The sequence below is a fragment of the Scardinius erythrophthalmus genome (assembly GCF_964197995.2).
Source record: "Scardinius erythrophthalmus genome assembly, chromosome: 1".
Taxonomy (NCBI): domain Eukaryota; kingdom Metazoa; phylum Chordata; class Actinopteri; order Cypriniformes; family Leuciscidae; genus Scardinius; species Scardinius erythrophthalmus.
In genome coordinates this window covers 71141862-71164370 of record NC_138221.1, presented here as the reverse complement: position 1 = coordinate 71164370, position 22509 = coordinate 71141862, and the positions used below count along the sequence as shown (strand labels likewise).

The window sequence follows — 22509 nt, the reverse complement described above, 5'->3', positions numbered from 1 at the left end:
TCGCAATAGACGTGAAGGACTGTAATGCGTTAAGAGCTCGCTCAAGCACTGCGGAGCTAAACCATTTAGTGCTTTGTAAGTGATCAGCAATATTTTAAAATTGATGCGATGTTTAATAGGGAGCCAGTGCAGTTTTGACAGAACCGGGCTAATATGGTCATACTTCCTGGTTTTGGTAAGAACTCGAGCTGCTGCGTTTTGAACTAGCTGTAGTTTGTTTATTAAGCGTGCAGGGCAACCACCCAGTAGAGCATTACAATAATCTAACCTTGAGGTCATGAACGCATGAACTAACTGTTCCGCATTTGTCAATGAAAGCATATGGCGTAATTTAGATATATTTTTAAGATGGAAAAATGCAGTTTTACAGATACTAGACACGTGACTTTCAAATGAAAGATTGGTATCAAAGAGCACACCCAGGTTCCTAACCGACAAGGAAAATAAATGCACACACAGATTAGTGATAATCTGCCTAAAGAAAAAAGTTCTTTAGTCAAGAGCAGTGAGTGTTTTTCTCTGTTTCCTTTGTTCTTTGATTAACTTTAGCGACAGATATCATTAGTGGCTACTGTGTACTGTCCCTTTAAGACCAGTCGCTGCTGTCAGAGACGCGGATCTCACACGCGCCTCATTCTCTCTCGAGTCACAACTCTTCACGTTCATAAGACTGCTCATATGTTATGAAGATAATCGGCAAAAATACATTTTGGCATAATTGTGTGTGTTATTGTTCGTTCAAGCTCGAAAGAGAACTGTAGAACTGAGAGAACTGAAAAGAGAACCGTTTTGTGCGCACGCACGATATTAGCGCGAGTCTTTCTGTGTTTCACAGTCAGGATATTCACTGACAGCGCGTTCATTTTGGCATACATGTGTGTTGTTCGTTCTACCGCGAAAGAGAACTTGATACTGGCGCGCTGTCTGTACACTGCTGGCGCGCGTCTATCTGTGGGCCGTGTGTGTGTGACAGGAGGACATTCACTGATGTTCTTGTCTTATCGCGCATGAATGGTTTAAAAGCATTTGCATGAATAAGAGTGGGATCATGTAACACTAGCCCAAGGATGCCAAAAAATAAGAGATGCTGCGTTAATTATATTAATTTGTTTATTTAATATAAAATCGCAGCATTTTGCGTCATATAATCGCGTAGGCTTGACATCGCGATTGCGATACGATTAATCGTGCAGCACTAATGCACAGTAATTTGCTCTGGCCCCCTTCCTGTTCACAGGAGTGATGAGATAGTTAGTAGATTGTGTTCACTCAATGGCTGGCTGTCTAAGTGGTGTCCGCAAAATAATATAGAATTCCTAGACAATTGGAAAAGTTTTTGGGGCAAACCTGACCTGTTAAAAAGAGATGGTATTCATCCCTCCTGGGATGGTGCTGCTCTTCTCTCTAGTAATATAGCACATAGTCTTAGAGCTCAAACATGACAATCTGGGGCTCAGGTCAGGAAGCAGACAGACTGGCTAAACTGACCGTCTGCTAGCGTCCTCGCGTCACCAAGGTCAGATAAATCCCATCACATAGAGCCTCTTTCACCTAGATATCATCATATAGAGACTGTGTCTGTTCCCCGAACTTGGAAATCCAAAAAACTTCCAAACCCATCTAAGGGTAAAAATTTAATTTATGTTCAACAAATAAAAAACAGATATAATACAAATGAGCTAATGATAATGAATATTAGATCCATTACTTCAAAAGCACTTATTAATGATAGGATTACAGACTATAATCTAGATGTGCTGTGTTTGACAGAAATCTGGCAAAAACCAAACGATTACATTACTTTAAATGAGTCCACCCCGCAAGATTACTGTTATAAACATGAGCCTCGTCTGAAAGGCAAAGGGGGAGGTGTTGCTGTAATTTATAGTCATATTTTCAGAATTACTAATAAGTCTAGTTTCAAATATAATTTTTCAAGTGTTGGTGCTTAATATAGCAATATATAGTCATTTTATAGTGTAAATGATAAATCACCTTTGAGATGTGTGCTGGCTACTGAATACAGGCCACCAGGGCAGATTACAGACTTTATCAAAGAATTTGCTGACTTTCTATCAGAGTTAGTGCTGGCTGCAGATTAGTGTTGTCAAAGTACCGGTACTTCAGTACCAAGTCGGTACTGAAAATGTGACGATACCAGCATTTCTGTAGTACCGGGTATATTCGGTACCCACTAATAGGCAGGTGCTTTAAAGGGATACTTCACCTCTGGAAAGATGAATGTGTATTTAAAATAGGTCATTTATGTAGAAGAAATGTGAAGAAATTTTTTATTTCTTTCTAGACTGAGAAAAGCCAGAAAATTTATTTTTGGCTTATGTGGATGAAAGACAACAACTCCCAGAATGCACTTGCTTCGCTGCCCTAGGAGGCCACGCCTACCGGTAAGAGAGCGCAGTTGAAAACAACAAGGTTAGGCTACCAGTGAGTCTCCGTGACGAGATTGTGATTTTTGGATCGCCCAAAATGTCCGGGATTCGGCTTTTGCGTTCTACAGTCGCCATTCATCATGTTTACTGTGGCGAGCAGGACGAGGCTGACGGCCGCGGGAGAACGGCGCGAGGCCGGTGGCGTCATTACTGAGATGAGCCGGTCTCGCATCTCTCACGGAGGAGCAGGAATTTTCTTAGCGATGTTAAAACGCACATCAACCGATCACTTGTTTAGCGTTCATGTAAACACTACATTCAGATTCACCGATCGGAATGAATTCAGTTAGATTGAAACAAAAGGTGTGCATGTAAACAATAAATGGCGACCGCAGAAAGCAAAAGCCGAATCCCGGACATTTTAAACGATCTCGCCCGCCGGACAAGTCCCGGAAAAAAAGGATGGTAACCCCTACTACTCAGCTTTCTCCTACTACTCAGCTTTCTCCACAGAATAAGAGCCTGCTAGCTTAGCTTCCAAAGAAAGACGGCTGACTATGTGTACATTCTGTGAGTGAGATCCCACCCTCTATGGGCGGGCTGAAAACATGCAGATCAGCGCCTACTACTGGCTGTAGTCTTTAGCCTCTGGCCAGAAAATCCTCCGATGACGCAAAATGACGATTTTTGCGTCATCGGAGGATTTTTTTCCAGACAAAAAATACATAAATCTCTCCTCTCAGGGGGATATGAGGGTGGAAAGTATGGTAATTCGAAAATACTACAGGTTTTCTACTAATACAAAGCTTAATGCTAAATCCTGAAGTATCCCTTTAAGTCGCTTCTGTGTTTTTATCTTGCGCGGGGCTCCAGACTAACTTTTTAACTTGAAGCACTGTCTGTAGCCGATATATACCACGATACAGTGTCTGTGTATATTAAACTGCAAAAAGAGTATTTAAATATTAACCCTGCATGTTCTGCTTGTCTCTGTGTGAATGAATGGCGCGGTTTCATTTACCTCTCACACACACACACTGAAGCACGAGTGACGCTCGCACTGTTTTCAGTCTCTGCTGCCTCGCGATATGATGACATGATGAAATTCATCTCCAGAGCCGCTCTGAGAGTCACTTCATGAGCATTTTACCGTTTAATTTGAGAAAAAACTATCGTCATATCATACACACTCAGGAACTCAAAGGTCTTCACGGCAACCCGTCAAAATAAAAGTTCGGTTTAACTTGAAGAAATTTACAGAAATAATTAGGCTACTGTACAGTACATTTAGCTATGTCTCCATGGGATTTTTTTATAAGCAATATTTACATTTAAACAGCCTAGCCTTTAATGCTTAAATGTATTATTTACTTGAATTGAATTTAATATTTTTTTTCAAATAGTTAAATAGAAAAATAGTTCCAACAGATTTTGCTGTGGTACCGAAATTGGTACCGAGAACAGTAAAATTTTAATGGTATCTGTACCAACTACTGGAATTTTGGTATCGTGACAATTGTCTGTGATTTTAATATACATGTGGATAACGAAAAAGATGCATTGGGATTGGCATTTAAAGACATTCTTAACTCTATTGGAGTTAGACAACACGTGTCAGGACCTACTCATTGTCGTAATCATACTCTAGATCTAATATTATCACACGGAATCAATGTTGATGCTGTTGAAATTCTGCAGCAGAGCAATGACATCTCAGATCATTATCATTATCGTGTATACTTCATTTAGCCAAGGCTGCAAAGCCGAATATGTTAGACCTATCACTTCTGCCACTAAAGATTGCTTTATTAATAATCTTCCTGATCAGTTTCATCATCTCAGCATCCCAGATAGCTTAGAAGAACTCGATATTGCGACAGAAACTTTTAACTCTCTCTTTTCCAGCACTTTAGACACAGTTGCTCCGTTGCGCTTAAAGAAAATTAAAGAAAATAGTCCAAGAGGAAGTGAATTCTTCCTCTTCTATAGCAATGAATGAATCAAATTTTTCCTCAGGGAGACTACAATGCAGTCTGATGCGATACTGTAGTAGACGGTTGCATAGTTATAATTTTCTCCCTGATATTATCAATGTTATAAGTGAAGAAGTTCATAAAGTCATTACTGCTGTGCTGCTTGGAAACATCTGGGCTTGAAGCTTTATTTTTTCGTTAGTTTAGCCACCGTTTCAAATAAATACCTAGGGTTTTGTTTATTTTCTTCTAATAGGGTTGAAAAATAATAATAATAATAATAATAATACATTTTATTTGTGGGCGCCTTTCATAGCACTCAAGGACACCTTACAGATTAAAACGGTTAAAATACATTTCAAGGAGGCAATACAGTAAAAAACAAAACAAGACACAATATAAAGAATAAGAAAAAAAAAGAATAGAGAAAAAAAAAGAAAAAGAAGCAGTTAAACGAAGCTGGTTGAAGGTGAAGTTATGTGGGGTAGGCTTTTCGAAATTAGTGGGTTTTGAGCGAAGTTTTAAAAGAGGATAGGGACTCAGTCATACGGATGAATAAAGGGAGAGAGTTCCAAAGGTGAGGTGCACAATAGCTAAAGGCTCTGAAACCCATAGTGGACATGCGGGCAAAAGGAATGGAAAGTAGTGAGGCAGAAGAGGATCGGAGAGTTCGAGAAGGGATGTAAGGCTGAAGTAGTTCAGAGAGATAAAGAGGAGCAAGATTATGGAGAGCTTTGAAAGTAAGGAGAAGAATTTTAAAATCTATACGATATTTGACAGGGAGCCAGTGCAGTTGTTTTAGAAGTGGAGTAATGTGTTCAGAGACAGGGGTTCTGGTGATAATACGGGCAGCAGAGTTTTGGACCACTTGGAGTTTATGAATGGACTTGTGAGATAGACCAAATAGAAGGGAGTTACAATAGTCAATATGGGAAGTGACAAGAGCGTGGATGAGAATGGTGTGTAAGTGAAGGACAGAGGCGGTTGATGGTGCGTAAGTGAAAATAAGCAGACCGGGTAAGATTATTAATTTGTTTTTCAACAGAAAGTGTACTATTAAGGATGACACCAAGACTCTTGACGTAGGGGGAGAAGGGGACAGTGGAATTGTCAATGAGTAAAGCAAATTTATACAAATAAGCAGATCTAGCAGCTTTTAAGGCAATCGAACTCTCCTTCCATGAAATGCGAAATACCTCTAGTTTTGTTTTCTTCCAGTTGCGCTCCATTTTTCTGGCAGCTCTCTTAAGTGCCTGAGTGTGCTCGTTGTACTACAGCGTTGGATTATTGTGTGATAATATTAGATCTAGAGTATGATTACGAGAATGAGTAGGTCCTGACACGTGTTGTCTAACTCTAATAGAGTTAAGAATGTCTTTAAATGCCAATCCCAATGCATCTTTTTCATTATCTATATGTATATTAAAATCACCAACAATTATGACTTTATCTGCAACCAGTACTAACTCTGATAGAAAATCAGCAAATTCTTTGATAAAGTCTGTATGGTGCCCTGGTGGCCTGTATACAGTAGCCAGCACAAATCTCAAAGATGATTTATCATTTACACTATATATTGCTATATTACGCACCAACACTTCAAAATAATTATATTTGAAACTAGACTTCTTAGAATTATAAATAAAATTCTATATAATTATATATAAACTTCTATAAATTACAGCAACACCTCCCCCTTTGCCTTTCAGACCAGGCTCATGTTTATAACAGTAATCTTGCGGGGTGGTCTCATTTAAAGTAATGTAATCGTTTGCTTTTGAAGTAAGGGATCTAATATTCATTATCATTAGCTCATTTGTATTATATCTGTTTTTTATTTGTTGAACATAAATGAAATTTTTACCCTTAGATGGGTTTGGAAGTTTTTTGTATGTCCTAATTCGGGGAACAGACACAGTCTCTATATGATGATAGCTAGGTGAAAGAGGCTCTATGTGATGGGATTTATCTGATCTTGGTAACGCGAGGCCGCTAGCAGACGGTCGGTTTAGCCAGTCTGTCTGCTTCCTGACCTGAGCCCCAGATTCATGTTTGAGCTCTAAGACTATGAGCTATATTACTAGAGAGAAGAGCAGCACCATCCCAGGAGGGATGAATACCATTACTTTTTAACAGGTCAGGTTTGCCCCCAAAACTTTTCCAATTGTCTATGAATTCTATATTATTTTGCGGACACCACTCAGACAGCCAGCCATTGAGTGAACACAATCTACTGACTATCTCATCACTCCTGCGAACAGGTAGGGGGCCAGAGCAAATTACAGTGCATCGTACTTGCAAGTTCACACACCTCTTTAATATTAATTTTGGTGATCTGCGACTGGCGGAGTCGAACATCATTAGTGCCGACGTGAATAATGATCTTAGAGAATTTATGATTAGCATTAGCCAGCACTTTTAAATTTGCTTTGATGTCAGGCGCTCTGGCTCCCGGAAAACATGTGATCTATGGTGGCTGGTGTCTCTATTTATAGCTATTCTGTTTATAACAGTAATCTTGCGGGGTGGACTCATTTAAAGTAATGTAATCGTTTGGTTTTAGCCAGGTTTCTGTCAAACACAGCACATCTAGATTATAGTCTGTATTCATATCATTAACAATAAGTGCTTTTGAAGTAAGCGATCTAATATTCAGAAACCCAAGCTTTATCATTTGCTCATTTGTATTATATCTGTTTTTTATTTGTTGAGACACTAAGACAACCAGCCATTGAGTGAGCACAATCTACTAAGTATCTCATCACTCCTGCATACTTCACAGTGGGCACACAACCTACATTTATTACACTTCCAGAGTGAGCCGGAGGGAAAGCTGATACTGTGGGAACAGTGCTTTTGTGCAGGGGTGCGTACTATATAGTTGGGCACACTGCCTACATTTAGAGCATCTCCTGCGTGAACTAGAGGGGGAACTGATACTGTGAGAACAGTGCTTTTGGAACAGACAGAAAAGTGCTCTTTTGGGTCTCCGTTAAAATGGTGTTTGTATGCAGGTGTGCGTGTTTAAGACTCATTGACAGCAATGTTGGTATCTCCAGCCACCTGAACCAGATAGGGGACTGGGAGATGTGTAAACGGCTTTTTGGAGGGTGGTCCGGCCGCGGCAGGACTCAACCACTGTCTTTTTCTTCCTGTCACAGTAATAGGAAGGCTTCCGAGGCTCAGGGTCCAACGCAATCTTGGGTCGGGTCCCTGGCGTTCTGGGAACTGAAGTCATCTCTTAGAACAAGAGCGGTGGCGGACTTCAACCGCTGGGCAGGACTAAGAGACTGGCGGCGCTGGTTTAGCGGTTGTTTTAGTCGCGCACAGAGCCAGGTTTGTGGCGCTGCGCAGGTCCTTGAAAACTTCCGGGAGAAGTTTGGCCTAAAGAACTGGAGGACAGACATGGTGAGTCGTTCTTTAGTTTTCCATCCCGTAGCGGTGGGCGGGCAGAGGTGCTTCTTCGAGGGGGGAATTTTCTCATAACTTTTCTCCTCAGCGCCATCTTATGTTATATATTTGAAAAAGTAACTCAGATATTTTGTTGTAAATTAAAGTAATGCGTTACTATACTAGTTACTTGAAAAAAGTAATCTGATTACATGACTCATGTTACTTGTAATGCATTACCCACAACACTGATAGTAAATGCATGTAACCTGCAACAAGGACACTTGTAAAATAAAGTGTTACCCAAGTTTTAATCACAATCATTTTTCATCTTTCAAATGTGTGCATTACAGTGGATTAAAAGACCAGATTAAAATCGAATTAACAAAATGGTGTAAGGGTGTACATTAGACCAGTGCTCCCTTATTTATTCTTTCAAGAATTATTTATGCAGTATATGTCAAGTAATCAAGAATATTACTCAAAACTTTGAGAGTAATCTGTTTATCCCAAGCATAGAAAGTTGATCACCATCATCATTGGGGAAACCAGGGAAGCTGGACAATCTGACCAATTTTATCCTGTATAAATATATCATCAAAATAAAATATTGGGAAATATTTAGAAACTTAAAGTAATAATGCTGTGCTCTATGAGGATAAACATGATTTACAAGAGCCTTTTACCAATACTCTGACTCATTTTTAATTTTTATATCTGATATGTGCAAATTTGTTGCCTGAATCATGTCAATTCACTTTCATGTGTTTCATGGGGATCTTGGCTTGAGAAGACCAGGTGACTAGACGCATGAAATTGTCTAGATATGACTTCTTGTTTCAAAGGAGTATAAATATGAGGAAACTCAAAGGCCAAATTCCCTTAATCATCCATCACAGTGAGAAAAAACACAATCACCATGCTCACGGTTAAATCTACTGCTGGATCTTTAATGTTGTGGACCTATTTTTTTGCTGGAGGTCCTGGACTTCTTGCTCAGACACATGGCATCACAGATTCTAGCAAATAGCAACAGATAAAAAACCAAAACCTGACTGCCTCTTATAATCGGGTGTGGTTGGATCTTCTATCAGGACAACGGTCCAAAACAAACATTAAAATCAACACAAAAATGTGTCAATGAGCACAAAATGAAGCTTCTGCCATGACCATCCCCTGACCTGAGCCGTATAGAAGAGGAGTGGGGTGAACTGAAGAGAAGAAGCGCCAACATTAACTTGTGAATCTGCAGGATCTGGAGAGATTCTGTATGGAGGAATGGTCTCTGATCTCTCATCAGGTGTTCTCCAAACTCTATATAGGAGAAGACTCAGAGCAGTTATCTTGGAAAGAGGAGGTTGCAAAAAGTATTGATTAAAAGGGTGCCATTAAAGTGTATTAGAGAAAAACATTTATTTCCTAATGAGGTTTCAACCCATTTTGAACTGTATACGTCAATGAAAAGTTATATTTTTGTGATTTTTTTTAAAGGATAAACAATGCAGATTTATTTCACAGGCTTCTTGTTCATATTTAGGTGCCAATATTTCAGACCAGGACTGTTCATGTCCAACTCAAGCTATGGTGGCCCATCCACAAACAGCTCATGAATATTAATGACTGCTAATATTAACAGATCACCTGATTTAATCATTTAATTTATATGCTTAAGCTCATCCTTAATACAACCAAACCTAGCTATGATAACTGCCTGTTCATTTCTATAAATATTTTTTCTCCCTCCAAGTAAAATTAACATTAAGTGAATTGACTGTATTCTACACCAGAATATGATGCATTGCGAGTGTGAATATATATATTGATCATCGTCAGTGATTTCAACTGTTATATCATCTAAAACAGTGGTTCTCAATTCTGGTCCTGGGGACCCACAGCTCAGCACATTTTATGTCTCCTTTATCTGACACTCCCAGTTCAGTTCATAGAGCTCTTTCCTAACGAGATGATGATCTGAATCAGGTGTTTTAAATGAGGGAGACATACAAACTGTGCAGAGCTGTGGGTCCCCAGGACCAGGATTGAGAACCACTGATATAAATGTGATGAATTGATAATAACAATTAAAGAAAATACATCATATCCAGCAAACATGAAATGGTTAGTGCATCATTCTGCTGCATGTGAGTGGACTTAAGTCCTTTTCTGACATTTCACTTGTCTACCATGTCCCATGTACAGTACTATAGTGAAATAACTGAATGATATTTACTTCTCTGTCCTTCCATTCCCATTGGACAAAGACCAGAACTGCTCCAGCAGAACTGAACAGAAGAGAAAGAAGGATCCCCATCGAGTCATGTGATCATTTCAATCTATTACATGCAAGAACTTGTGCCTGGCAAACAGCAGAAATCCATCTCTACATTACGATTCGATGAAATGTTTTGCCCTGTCGAAACGACTGAGAGTGGTCCAGCATCGTTTTGTAGTTGGATGATAAAGTACATCTAAATAACAGCACTGAGAACCTTTAATAACCTCCGAAAATTACGTTTTGTGTAAACTCGCTGTATCTAACCAGTTTAAAAACGTCCAGGCTAATAAGCTCTGTGTATTTCAGGATCAGTGTTTTGTGCTAATCATTCTGTTTTACTTTACTAGTGAATTGCAATGAGGTAATGCGTACTGGTTCTCCACAATTGCATTATACACAGTGTAAACAGAACATGTTATTTAAACTAAAGGTCCAATATCTGAGCGGAGTGAATAAGGTTGGCTATTCCTGAGGATGGTAAAAAACTCGCTTGGATTTGCACAATAGCAGCTTTTATTAACACTACATGTAAAAAGGCATTGCATTTGAATCATTTCCCCTCAAAATGTGCCATTTAAAAATATATACTGAACATTAAAAAACATGTAACATTATAAAAGCTCCATCTGGAATATTTCAGCTCAAAACGGCAGCATTTCATCTCCCAAATGCCGTATCTGCACTGTACATCTGCAGGAGAGACGTCTTCATAGTACTTAGAAACAAAATAAAGTCTTTCCTGGCATTTCCTAACAAAAAGCCCACAGTTTTTACATCAGGAGTCCACTAAAACCAAGAAAAATAGTTTTCCATTATAATAACCATTTAAGAAAAAGACTAAAAAAAAACGTATCCAGATTCCACGGGAATGAATTCATAGTTTACCATGTTTTGTTAAAAAATGCCAACATATAAAAGTGGATGACTGAAGTTATGAGCACAATACAGGATCATTACCTTAAGTTTGTCATGAAAGTATACATCCAGAACTTTTGAAAGCGTAATACCTGTAATGTCATACAGTTGGTTTTATGTTAGAGACATTGAAGGAATAGCTCATAACCAGTAGTATCAGAAGTAGTTGCGAAAGTTTTCTGAAGCCATACGATAGCTTTATCCGAGTATGCACGGATTATCTAGCCTTGTCGTCGATCACAAACATGATCCACGTTTCCATATAATCTAGACATGCTGTGATGTGATTGATCACATGATGTGTGAGAACCAATGATCTTTGGCTTTACTGGTGTCGAATCGGGTGTGACGTCTTTTCACTTTGAATGAGAATTAAGAAATGCAGTGAATAATGTCTTAACTTTGGGATTTATGATTATGTTTGGTCATTTTGGAGGCTGTATGGAAACTGTGAATGTTCATTTCTGGTTGAACTATTCCTTTAACATCTCTCAGCAGCAAAAGCATAAAGCAAAACTCACAAACATCAGACTCTCTTCAGAACCGAGACACAGTGTCATTTAAAAACAAGGCACAATCAATGGCCACTTCAACCGATTATCAATGATCAAAATATGTACAAAAATATATATATATATTCAATAACACGTTCTCTCTCAACATTGCACAGTAGAATTTCTTGCGTTCACTTCAAGTGTTCAACAACGAAACAATCCCTCCACGTAAAGAAGGAAGGAATGACTACAGGGTTTCTCCTCCTCCTCCGGCGAATGATCTCGGCTCATCTGAAATATGAGCACGTAAGGCACTGAAAGATGCGATGGCGATGCGAGACACAGCCCAGACACTGCAGGCCCAGACCGCGCACACACACACACACTCATCCCAGAAACGTGTGTGAATGGGTCATGTGATTCTACGGATCTCCAGATGGGTCTGTCTGTATGAGCATCTCTGTGCTGAGCTCAGGCTGAGTGGGAGGAGTCTCTGTGGGTGGGGATTGAGTGGGAGGAGTCTCTGTGGGTGGGGTCTGAGTGGGAGGATTCTCTGTGGGAGGGGTCTGAGTGGGAGGAATCTCTGTGGGCCTGCTCAGAGTGGGAGGAGTCTGAATGGGATGAGTCTCTGTGGGCCTGCTCAGAGTGGGAGGAGTCTGAATGGGATGAGTCTCTGTGGGCGGGGTCTGAGTGGGAGGAGTCTCTGTGGGAGGAGTCTCTGTGGGAGGGGTCTGAGTGGGAGGAATCTCTGTGGGCCTGCTCAGAGTGGGAGGAGTCTGAATGGGATGAGTCTCTGTGGGCGGGGTCTGAGTGGGAGGAGTCTCTGTGGGAGGAGTCTCTGTGGGAGGGGTCTGAGTGGGAGGAATCTCTGTGGGCCGTCTCAGAGTAGGCGGGGTCTGAGTGGGAGGAGTCTCTGTGGGCGGGGTCTGAGTGGGAGGAGTCTCTGTGGGAGGAGTCTGAGTGGGCAGAATCAGAGTCAGTTCAGAAGAGTGATAGTAAGGCAGGAACAGTCGCTCCGCTGCACAGGAACGCATGGCCAGATGTGTGTGTTGCAGGAGAAGAGGGAATCGGGAGGTGAAGTAGGAGACAAATTCATCAGGAATGGATCCCAGCGTTTCCTGGACTTCACTGGGTAACTCTCGGTAATGGTGTTTCTATAGGAGAAAAGAGATTAAAGAATTCAGACGACGCTGAAGAGAGGATGTTTTTGTGAAATGGTTTGCAAATGTTTTTTTTCTACAAAAGTTTAGTTGTGTATTCAAATCAATTAATAGAACAAAACATGTTACAGTATTTACTAATCTTTGTTAATGTTATTTAATTAAAATCCAGCTGTTCATTGTTTGTTCATGTTAGTTCACAGTGTATTAACTAATGTTAATAAATACAACCTTTGATTTTAATAATGTATTAGTAAATGTTGAAATTAATATTAACTAAGATGAATAAATACTGTAGAAGTATTCTTAGTTCATGTTAACTAAGGTAGTTAACTAATGAACCTTATAGTAAAGTGTTACAGTAATTAATGTAACTGATGGTTTATTAGCAGCGATTTGAAAAAAAGCTTAAAAATTCAAAAAAGTTCAAACATGTAAAATATGTGATAACCAACAAAACAATTAGATACAATGTATTGAAAAAAACACATAACTCTTTTATGCCACATTGCTTTCACATCATATAAATATAATTTAGAAGTTAGTTGTTGAAACTCAACAAATAATTTCACGCCGCTGTAAAGTGTGTTGCTATAAACATGTAAACTCATGTACCTTATTCCTCATGGCACGTAGCAGATCTCTGACCGATCCGCCTTTGTACGAACGGAATCTGCGTAGATCTGTGGAAAGAACACTATAATTTAATGGTTTGCAGAGCAAAATGATCAAATTTAAGATTCAAACAAGAATTAAAACTAGACAATCATGGCAGAATTGCATGTGGTTAATCTATTTACAAACTCTTAGAATTAAAAAACTAATATTAAATCCAGTAATCCAGATGCATCAGTGCTCACCGGTCTGTAGAGGAACAGTGATATGATCCCTCCAATCAGCTTTGACCACGACCCGCCCCCCTCTCTCCAGCTGCCTCACGATTGGTCCATCTAACGGCTCCTTCTCGATCCTATCGCTCACATCCTGCGAAACAACACCAAATATGCCATTTACTGCCCATTCTAGGAGAATCTGCTGCTGAAAAGTATTTTATAGATTATGAAAAAAATAAATTATATTTATTAGCAAATAACTCTTAGTCTGAGTTAATCAAATTGGCTACATTCATTGTAAAGACTCTAATCTTTCAAATGACACCTATTTTGTGTTGATCAAAGCAGTATTTTTGAAAGATATGATTATTAATTTTTTCGTAGCTAGGTGGCGCCGGTGGGCGATACACTCCGGTTTAGAGAGACTACTCGGCACTCGTTAAAAAATTTATCAAAGTGGCTAGATGCATTAAAAAGCTGAGATTCTAAGCTTTAAGATGATACATATTTTGTGGTATTCCACGTTTGAAAACGAGCACGGACGGTTCCGGGAACATTGGAAAACACATTGCATCCCAGAAAGATGAGAGACATGTATTTTAGCCAAGTATGCATAACTTCATGAGGAATATCTCGTGATTAACTCAATGGATTATGTTGTGTTTTGGCTCTTTCCACATGTTTAATGGAGATATGATCTAAAACGTCACATCAATGCATCTACAGTATATACTTCATTGGATGTGCGCCTGTGTTAAAAGTCCATGAGGAATATCTTTAGATCTGAGTTTGGGCTCTTTTTAATTGTAACAATCTGTAAATAATGATATGCCATTTTCCACAATTTATGCATACTTCATTGAGTTATGAGTGAAAACGAGACATCAGTGCTCCATCTATACACAAGGCTCTGTGTGCGCCTGTGAGGGTTTGTGTGTGACAACTGCATGAGTAATATCTTTAGATCTGAGAGATGAATTATGCTGAGTTTGGTTCATTTAAATAATGTTGTGCCATTTTCTACAATCTGTGCATGCGTCATGAAGTAATGAGCGAAAACGCAACGCGAGAGCTTCATCAGTATATACTTGGCTACGTGCGTCTGTGGGATTTTTGTGTTAGAACTCCATGAGGAATATCTTTAGTTCTAAGTGATGGATTATGTTGAGTTTGGACTCGTTTCATCTGCTGTAAATAATGATGTGCCATTTTCCACAATCGGAGCATGTTTCATGAAGTTACGAGTGAAAATGTGTCATAAATTCAGCATCTGTATATGATTTACATATGGGTCTTGAGAAGCTTCATGTACAAAAACTCGCTCAAGTTTAGTAGAAAGCCCAAAACAGTTAGGCTTGTTGTATTAGACCCGTAGACCGTTGAAATGACATAAGACACACGACTATCTGACCTGTATGATGTATTTGACATATTGCAGTGCGTAGTACAAAAAAGTTTTTCATAAATTATGAAAAAAAAAAAGTCTTCTATTTATCAGCAAATAACTCGCTACTATTTAGGAGTTTATCAAATTGTCTACACTCATTGTAAAGTCCAGACGCTTTCAAATGACACCTATTTTTAGTTGATTATGAAAGTAATTTTGAAAAATATGATTATTAATGTTTGATTAAGAGTTGATCAAAGTGGTTAGATGCATTAAAAAGCTGAGATTTTAAGATTCATATTTTGTGTTGTTCGGACAACAACAGTGCCTGGTGGGTTCGAGAGTTTGCAGTGCCATCTTGGCAGGGCATTGATTGCAAAAGATGTGTTTTCCTGGATAAACAAGTTTGTCTGACTATCAAACCTGGAAGAAGTGCAGCTGTTTCTCCAGACTCCAGAAGAAGGGGTGTTTCAGCACTCGCTCAGACGAGGGTCTCTTCTCCGGATCATGGCTCAACATCTGCTCGATCAGGTTTCGGCTCACAATATCCTCTGCATCAAACAGCATGAACAATCACATGATCAGAAACCTGCCTGTGATATACATTCTGCCCCAAAATGAGCTGGTGTGTGTTGGTCAGGGTGTGATATGAGTGTGTGTGTGGTGGTGCCGTGTGTGTTGGTCAGGGTGTGATATGAGTGTGTGTGTTGGGCTGGTGTGTGTTGGTCAGGGTGTGATATGAGTGTGTGTGTGGTGGTGCCGTGTGTGTTGGTCAGGGTGTGATATGAGTGTGTGTGTTGGGCTGGTGTGTGTTGGTCAGGGTGTGATATGAGTGTGTGTGTGGTGGTGCCGTGTGTGTTGGTCAGGGTGTGATATGAGTGTGTGTGTTGGGCTGGTGTGTGTTGGTCAGGGTGTGATATGAGTGTGTGTGTGGTGGTGCCGTGTGTGTTGGTCAGGGTGTGATATGAGTGTGTGTGTTGGGCTGGTGTGTGTTGGTCAGGGTGTGATATGAGTGTGTGTGTGTGGTGCTGTGTGTGTTGGTCAGGGTGTGATATGAGTGTGTGTGTTGGGCTGGTGTGTGTTGGTCAGGGTGTGATATGAGTGTGTGTGTGGTGGTGCCGTGTGTGTTGGTCAGGGTGTGATATGAGTGTGTGTGTTGGGCTGGTGTGTGTTGGTCAGGGTGTGATATGAGTGTGTGTGTGGTGGTGCCGTGTGTGTTGGTCAGGGTGTGATATGAGTGTGTGTGTTGGGCTGGTGTGTGTTGGTCAGGGTGTGATATGAGTGTGTGTGTGGTGGTGCCGTGTGTGTTGGTCAGGGTGTGATATGAGTGTGTGTGTTGGGCTGGTGTGTGTTGGTCAGGGTGTGATATGAGTGTGTGTGTGGTGGTGCTGTGTGTGTTGGTCAGGGTGTGATATGAGTGTGTGTGTTGGGCTGGTGTGTGTTGGTCAGGGTGTGATATGAGTGTGTGTGTGGTGGTGCCGTGTGTGTTGGTCAGGGTGTGATATGAGTGTGTGTGTTGGGCTGGTGTGTGTTGGTCAGGGTGTGATATGAGTGTGTGTGTGGTGGTGCTGTGTGTGTTGGTCAGGGTGTGATATGAGTGTGTGTGTTGGGCTGGTGTGTGTTGGTCAGGGTGTGATATGAGTGTGTGTGTGGTGGTGCCGTGTGTGTTGGTCAGGGTGTGATATGAGTGTGTGTGTTGGGCTGGTGTGTGTTGGTCAGGGTGTGATATGAGTGTGTGTGTGGTGGTGCTGTGTGTGTTGGTCAGGGTGTGATATGAGTGTGTGTGTTGGGCTGGTGTGTGTTGGTCAGGGTGTGATATGAGTGTGTGTGTGGTGGTGCCGTGTGTGTTGGTCAGGGTGTGATATGAGTGTGTGTGTTGGGCTGGTGTGTGTTGGTCAGGGTGTGATATGAGTGTGTGTGTGGTGGTGCAGTGTGTGTTGGTCAGGGTGTGATATGAGTGTGTGTGTTGGGCTGGTGTGTGTTGGTCAGGGTGTGATATGAGTGTGTGTGTTGGGCTGGTGTGTGTTGGTCAGGGTGTGATATGAGTGTGTGTGTTTGGTCAGGGTGTGCTTTGATTGTGTGTGTTGGTCAGGGTGTGATGTGAGTGTGTGTGTTGCTCAGGGTGTTATATGAGTGTGTGTGTGGTGGTGCCGTATGTGTTGGTCAGGGTGTGATATGAGTGTGTGTTGGGCTGGTGTGTGTTGGTCAGGGTGTGATATGAGTGTGTGTGTTGGGCTGGTGTGTGTTGGTCAGGGTGTGATATGAGTGTGTGTGTTTGGTCAGGGTGTGCTTTGATTGTGTGTGTTGGTCAGGGTGTGATGTGAGAGTGTGTGTTGCTCAGGGTGTTATATGAGTGTGTGTGTGGTAGTACTGTGTGTGTTGGGCTGGTGTGTGTTGTTCAGGGTATGATGTGAGTGTGTGTGTGGTGGTACCGTGTGTGTTGGGCTGGTGTGTGTTGTTCAGGGTGTGATATGAGTGTGTGTGTGTAGTGCCGTGTGTGTTGGTCAGTGTGTGTTGAGTGTGTGTGGTACCGTGTGTGTTGGGCTGTAAGAGCTCGAGGGAATAGGCTCCCAGCAGAATGTTAGCCTGTCGCTGCAAGGACTTCCCGAACGGGTGTTGTCCTCCAGAAAGCACATAGTAGAACACACATCCTGCAGAGAAGATGTCCACCGTGCACGTCTGACGAGAAGAGACAGGACAATACATATATAAACCAAAGCTTTATCAACTTTTCCATGTACAGTCAAACCAAAAGTTATTCAGACACCAGATATCATTTGTGATATTCTTTCACTAGTGTATGCAGGACACTATAGTTCATTTATGTAAGTGTGGAGAGCAAAATAAAGTAAACTGTGACATATTATACCCAAAAACTCTTCATACAGTGACTACCAGTGACATTTATACAAATTTGGGACCAGAAATGATTCAGATAGTTAGACCTGATCATGTTTTGCTGAAGTGTGTTTTCTTTAATTGCTAATGCTCTTTTTACACACAGACTGAACACAATGAAGCATTGCTTGGTCACTGGTTGAGCTAAACTGGTATTATCTAATTGTGTAGTTAAATTTAACAGCTGACAGATATTCAACATAATTCATCTCTGAGACAATCTAACAGAAGGACGGACAAAACCAGTGAAATATCAACTGATCTGATTCCCGGATGTGCAATGTTGAATTTTCTGTCGAATTTGAACTTCTGAATTTGTAAAGCGAATTAAAATGGACTGAAAATTTCCCGTCAAATATAATAGGTTGTGTTTTTAAACAGACGTTGGAAGTGAAATCTGAAAAGTGAATATGGATTATTGATTTTTTAATAAATGAAAATGTGTGTGAAATGTTTTGAATTGAAATATTCACAGCTTAAATATTCAACCATGTTGAATTTCAGCCAATAAAAATGCAAGACCCAAAAAACAATGCATTAAAAGGCAAGCATGGTTAATGCAATGCATTTATCTTTCAATTAGTGCAATTCAACTAGCTTTTTTTTGTCTCAAATTATATTTAGTTTGGTATTTTTACTATTTGCAATGGGAACTACAAAGGGCACAGAATATGGATTCCTGAATTATTGAGAATTTGGTCAAATTAGAATATTGGTGACGCTGTAGCATGAGACTAAATTAGTTAATTACATATCATGAACTAACAATGAATACTTTTATTGCACTTACTAATCTAACGTTCATGATTTTTCAATGTGTATTATTGTATTATGGTACGTACACACCGATTTGAGTTTGAGGAAGCGAAATTGTAAAGCGAAATAAAAAAATTGCCGGTCGAATATAATAGGTTGTATTTTTAAAAAAGACCTAATATTTTGGAAGTGAAATCTGGATTTCAGCCCATAAAAATGCAAGCCCTAAAAATACAATGCATTAAAAGGCAAGCATGGTTAGTTGCATGTAATTCTGCATAATTTACTGTTATTACTACGGTAAGTACATGTAACATATGTAACAAGGACACTGTAAAATAATAAAGTGTAACCCAGTTTTTTGACAGGGACATTTTTGTCCACAATGCACCTGTGTAACGTTTTTAAACTGATGCACGAGGGTTAACACGTATCAAACGCGACGCACGGGATGTGTTGAGCTCTCACCGGGTTGTGCTTGGCGTCCTCACTGAGCACTTCGGGAGCGATCCAGCCCTCTGTTCCCGGGACGCCTGACTTCCTGCTGAAGCTGTGTCGGCCCACCGCCAGCTTCTTACACAGCCCGAAGTCAGAGATCATGGCCTTCGCGCGCCCGTGTGAGTTCGGCATCGACACCAGGATGTTGTGCGGCTTCAGATCTCGGTGGACTATCAACCCACGAGAGACACACGAGTGTTAACAACAGATTTATACTGATTATTCGGCCTAAAAAAGCAGACTAGTTAAACGAGTAGTTCACTTCAGAATTAAAATGTCCTGATAATTTACTCTCCCCCACGTCATCCAAGATGTTCATGTCTTTCTTTCTTCAGTCGAAAAGATATTAAGGTTTTTGAGGAAAACGTTCCAGGATTGTTCTCCATATAGTGACTTCAATGGGGTCCAACGGGTTGAAGGTCCAAATGTGAGTTTCAGTGCAGCTTCAAAGTCTCGACACGATCCAGCCGAGGAATAAGAGTCTTATCTAGACAAACTATCCGCCATTTTATAACAAAAATAAACATTTATATACTTTTTAACCACAAATGTTCGTCTTGCACGTCCACGACTTCACGCATTACGTAATCAGGTTGAAAGGTCACGCGTGTTCCGGTTTAAAAATGCAGGGAGGGGCGAAAAACTTCATCTCATTTTCTCCTCCAACTTTTATTTGTGCTTTTTTTTTGTAAATGCCGTTTGACTGGGTCGGTTCTTCCGCCTATGTCACGCTTGACCTTTCAACGTGATTACGTAATGTGTGGCGCATCACAGCTAGTGCAAGACGAGCATTTGTGGTTAAAAAGTATATAAATGTTTATTTTGTTATAAAATGGCGGATGGTTTGTCTAGATAAGACTCTAATTCCTCGGCTGGGATCGTGTCGAGACTTTGATGCTGCACTGAAACTCACATTTGGACCTTCAACCCGTTGGACCCCATTGAAGTCACTATATGGAGAAAAATCCTGGAGGGTTTTCCTCAAAAACCTTCATTTCTTTATTGACTGAAGAAAGAAAGACATGAACATCTTGGATGATGTAGAGTAAATTATCAGGACATTTTAATTCTGAAGTGAACGACTCCTTTAAACACGCATCACTGATGTCACAGATAATGGTTACCTATATTCAGGGAATGCAAATGAGCCAGTCCAGACATGGTTTGCTCTAGCAGTGTCACTGGCTCCAATCCGTGCCGGTCAAAATCCTTCCGTTCCACATACTAAAATAGAACAAAATAAGTAAATAAGTAATAAGGCATTATTTAAATATAAACAACAATATATTGCATTGCATGACTTAAAAACAGAAAACTAAACTGAGCATTTTAGGCAAGATTTAAGGCTCTGATATACTCGTGACGATGCTCATCTTCATTCTTTGCTTATGGGTAAAACGAAGTTCGAAATACGTGACTGTTAACAAACATCCAACGATAGATTACTTTAAAGCAGCATCTTTACTGTCTTAAACATGAAAAAAATTATAACAATCCACTGTCAGAGTCTCTTTCAGTTAGAATTACAACTTCAGTTTCTACTATAAAGTGGCTCTCAAGTTCATGCTTTTGCTTGTGGACGTCTGACCTCGACAGACTCAACAGAAGAACTGAACCAGAGAAGATTTACACCTCAAAGAAAGCGGGGCCTCAAAAGCCACACCCACCTATTACATTAAAAAAGGCGGAGTCTCAGAGCCACACCCACCTATTACATAAAAGAAGGCGGAGCCTCAGAGCCACATATTACATAAAAGGCGGAGCCTCAGAGCCACACCCACATATTAGATTAAAGAAGGTGGAGCCTCAGAGTCACACCCACCTATTACATAAAAGAAGGCGGAGCCTCAGAGTCACACCCACCTATTACATAAAAGAAGGCGGAGCCTCAGAGCCACACTCACATATTAAATCAAAGGTGTTTATCAGTCAGTCAAAAGTTTCCAAAAGATCCCGCTGTCGCAAGCTGTTTCTCAACTCCCTAAACGAACTTCGCTTTGGTCTGATTTTATTCAAAATGACGTCACACCAGTTTGTTCTTCGATTTCGTTTAAAGTATATCAAGGCCTCAAGGCTGCTTGGGAAATTTCAAACAGCAAGGCTAAACTTAAACGAAGAAGAAAACTAAGATCCTGCCTGAAGTAAAGGAACGAAACACCTGAAGAAAAGATGGACTCGTTTGTGTCTTTCTGCTTCCATTGAATTACGACTTTCTACGAATTACGACGTGAACTTTCTCAAATCATGCTGGATAACGTGATCATCAGGCTCTTCCGTGTCAGTTTAAGTAAATTATTAGGGCAACATTAATTAATCCTTTTTATACGTGTTAGACATTTTAAAAAAAGTGGTTAAAATCTATTTTCATTGTAATATTCAATGTGTTCTTTGACTGGAAACAGCAGTGAAGCGTCAGGTTGTGTGTCAGAAACAGTTTTTTGTGTGTGTGTGTGTGTGTATATATGTCACCTCCTGCAGTGTGTAGCTGCACAGCTCTATGGCGATGTACTGGAACTGACGGGTCAGGTTGTGTGTGTGTGTGTGTGTGTGTGTGTATGTGTGTGTGAGTGTGTGTGTGTGTGTGTCACCTCCTGCAGTGTGTAGCTGCACAGCTCTATGGCGATGTACTGGAACTGACGGGTCAGGTTGTGTGTGTGTGTATGTGTGTGTGAGTGTGTGTGTGTGTGTCACCTCCTGCAGTGTGTAGCTGCACAGCTCTATGGCGATGTACTGGAACTGACGGGTCAGGTTGTGTGTGTGTGTGTATGTGTGTGTGAGTGTGTGTGTGTGTCACCTCCTGCAGTGTGTAGCTGCACAGCTCTATGGCGATGTACTGGAACTGCCGGTCTCTCTCGGTGCAGAAGTAGCGGATCACGTTCGGGTGCTCGTCTGACTCCCGCAGGAGCTGAACCTCACGATCAGCAAAACTGAAGCATTCTGGGAGAATCCTCTTCACAGCCACGGGACGGTTATCAAACTGACCCCTGAAACCCAGTCAAGTCCCCTTCATTTATACAGCGCTTTAACAATACAGTTCATTCATAAACACACACAGACTCAGAATCTGAAAGAGTGAAAGCACATACTTTCCCAACCCAAAGGAAGGGTTGGGTATCGTTTTAATTTTAACGATTCCAATTCTTATCGATTCCTAATTTTGATTCCAATAAGGTAAAAAAAACAAAAAAAACCGTAGATATTCACATTTAGTCTTATTGTAAAACATTTAACTGATAAAAAAAAATACAACAGACACAAATGAACAAAGATACGATTGAAATAAACAGTGTTTTAAGATTTTCAGGTATTCACGTACAGAAACTGTAATCAAATGTAAAATAACACTGCACTTTATAAATGAAATATACATTACAAATATAGTTACAAAAGTCACGAACGAGTGAATTTTCTTTTTGTGTTTTGTTGTTTGATTAGTGTTACTATAGAGACGGCATCAGGAATATTAGGCTACTGTCACTTTAAGAGCTGCACGGATCCAATACACTGATACACACGCCTGAAAACGAGTCGTCTCGCGCT

At 40.5% G+C, this 22509-nt stretch overlaps 1 protein-coding gene across 1 annotated transcript in view; it reads right to left on the bottom strand.

Annotated features, from left to right (window-relative positions):
* Positions 1–10520: 10520 nt before the first annotated feature.
* The window catches only part of ern1 (endoplasmic reticulum to nucleus signaling 1), a 50630-nt gene continuing 38641 nt past the window's right edge, over positions 10521–22509 (bottom strand). The window contains exons 15-22 of the mRNA XM_081371357.1: positions 21764–21953; positions 20094–20193; positions 18940–19139; positions 17349–17496; positions 15241–15368; positions 13458–13581; positions 13213–13280; positions 10521–12591 (exon numbers count right to left, since the gene is read on the bottom strand). Coding sequence (XP_081227483.1) covers positions 11860–12591; positions 13213–13280; positions 13458–13581; positions 15241–15368; positions 17349–17496; positions 18940–19139; positions 20094–20193; positions 21764–21953 — 1690 coding nt within the window. The 3' untranslated portion in view covers positions 10521–11859. The remainder of the gene's footprint in view (positions 12592–13212; positions 13281–13457; positions 13582–15240; positions 15369–17348; positions 17497–18939; positions 19140–20093; positions 20194–21763; positions 21954–22509) is intronic.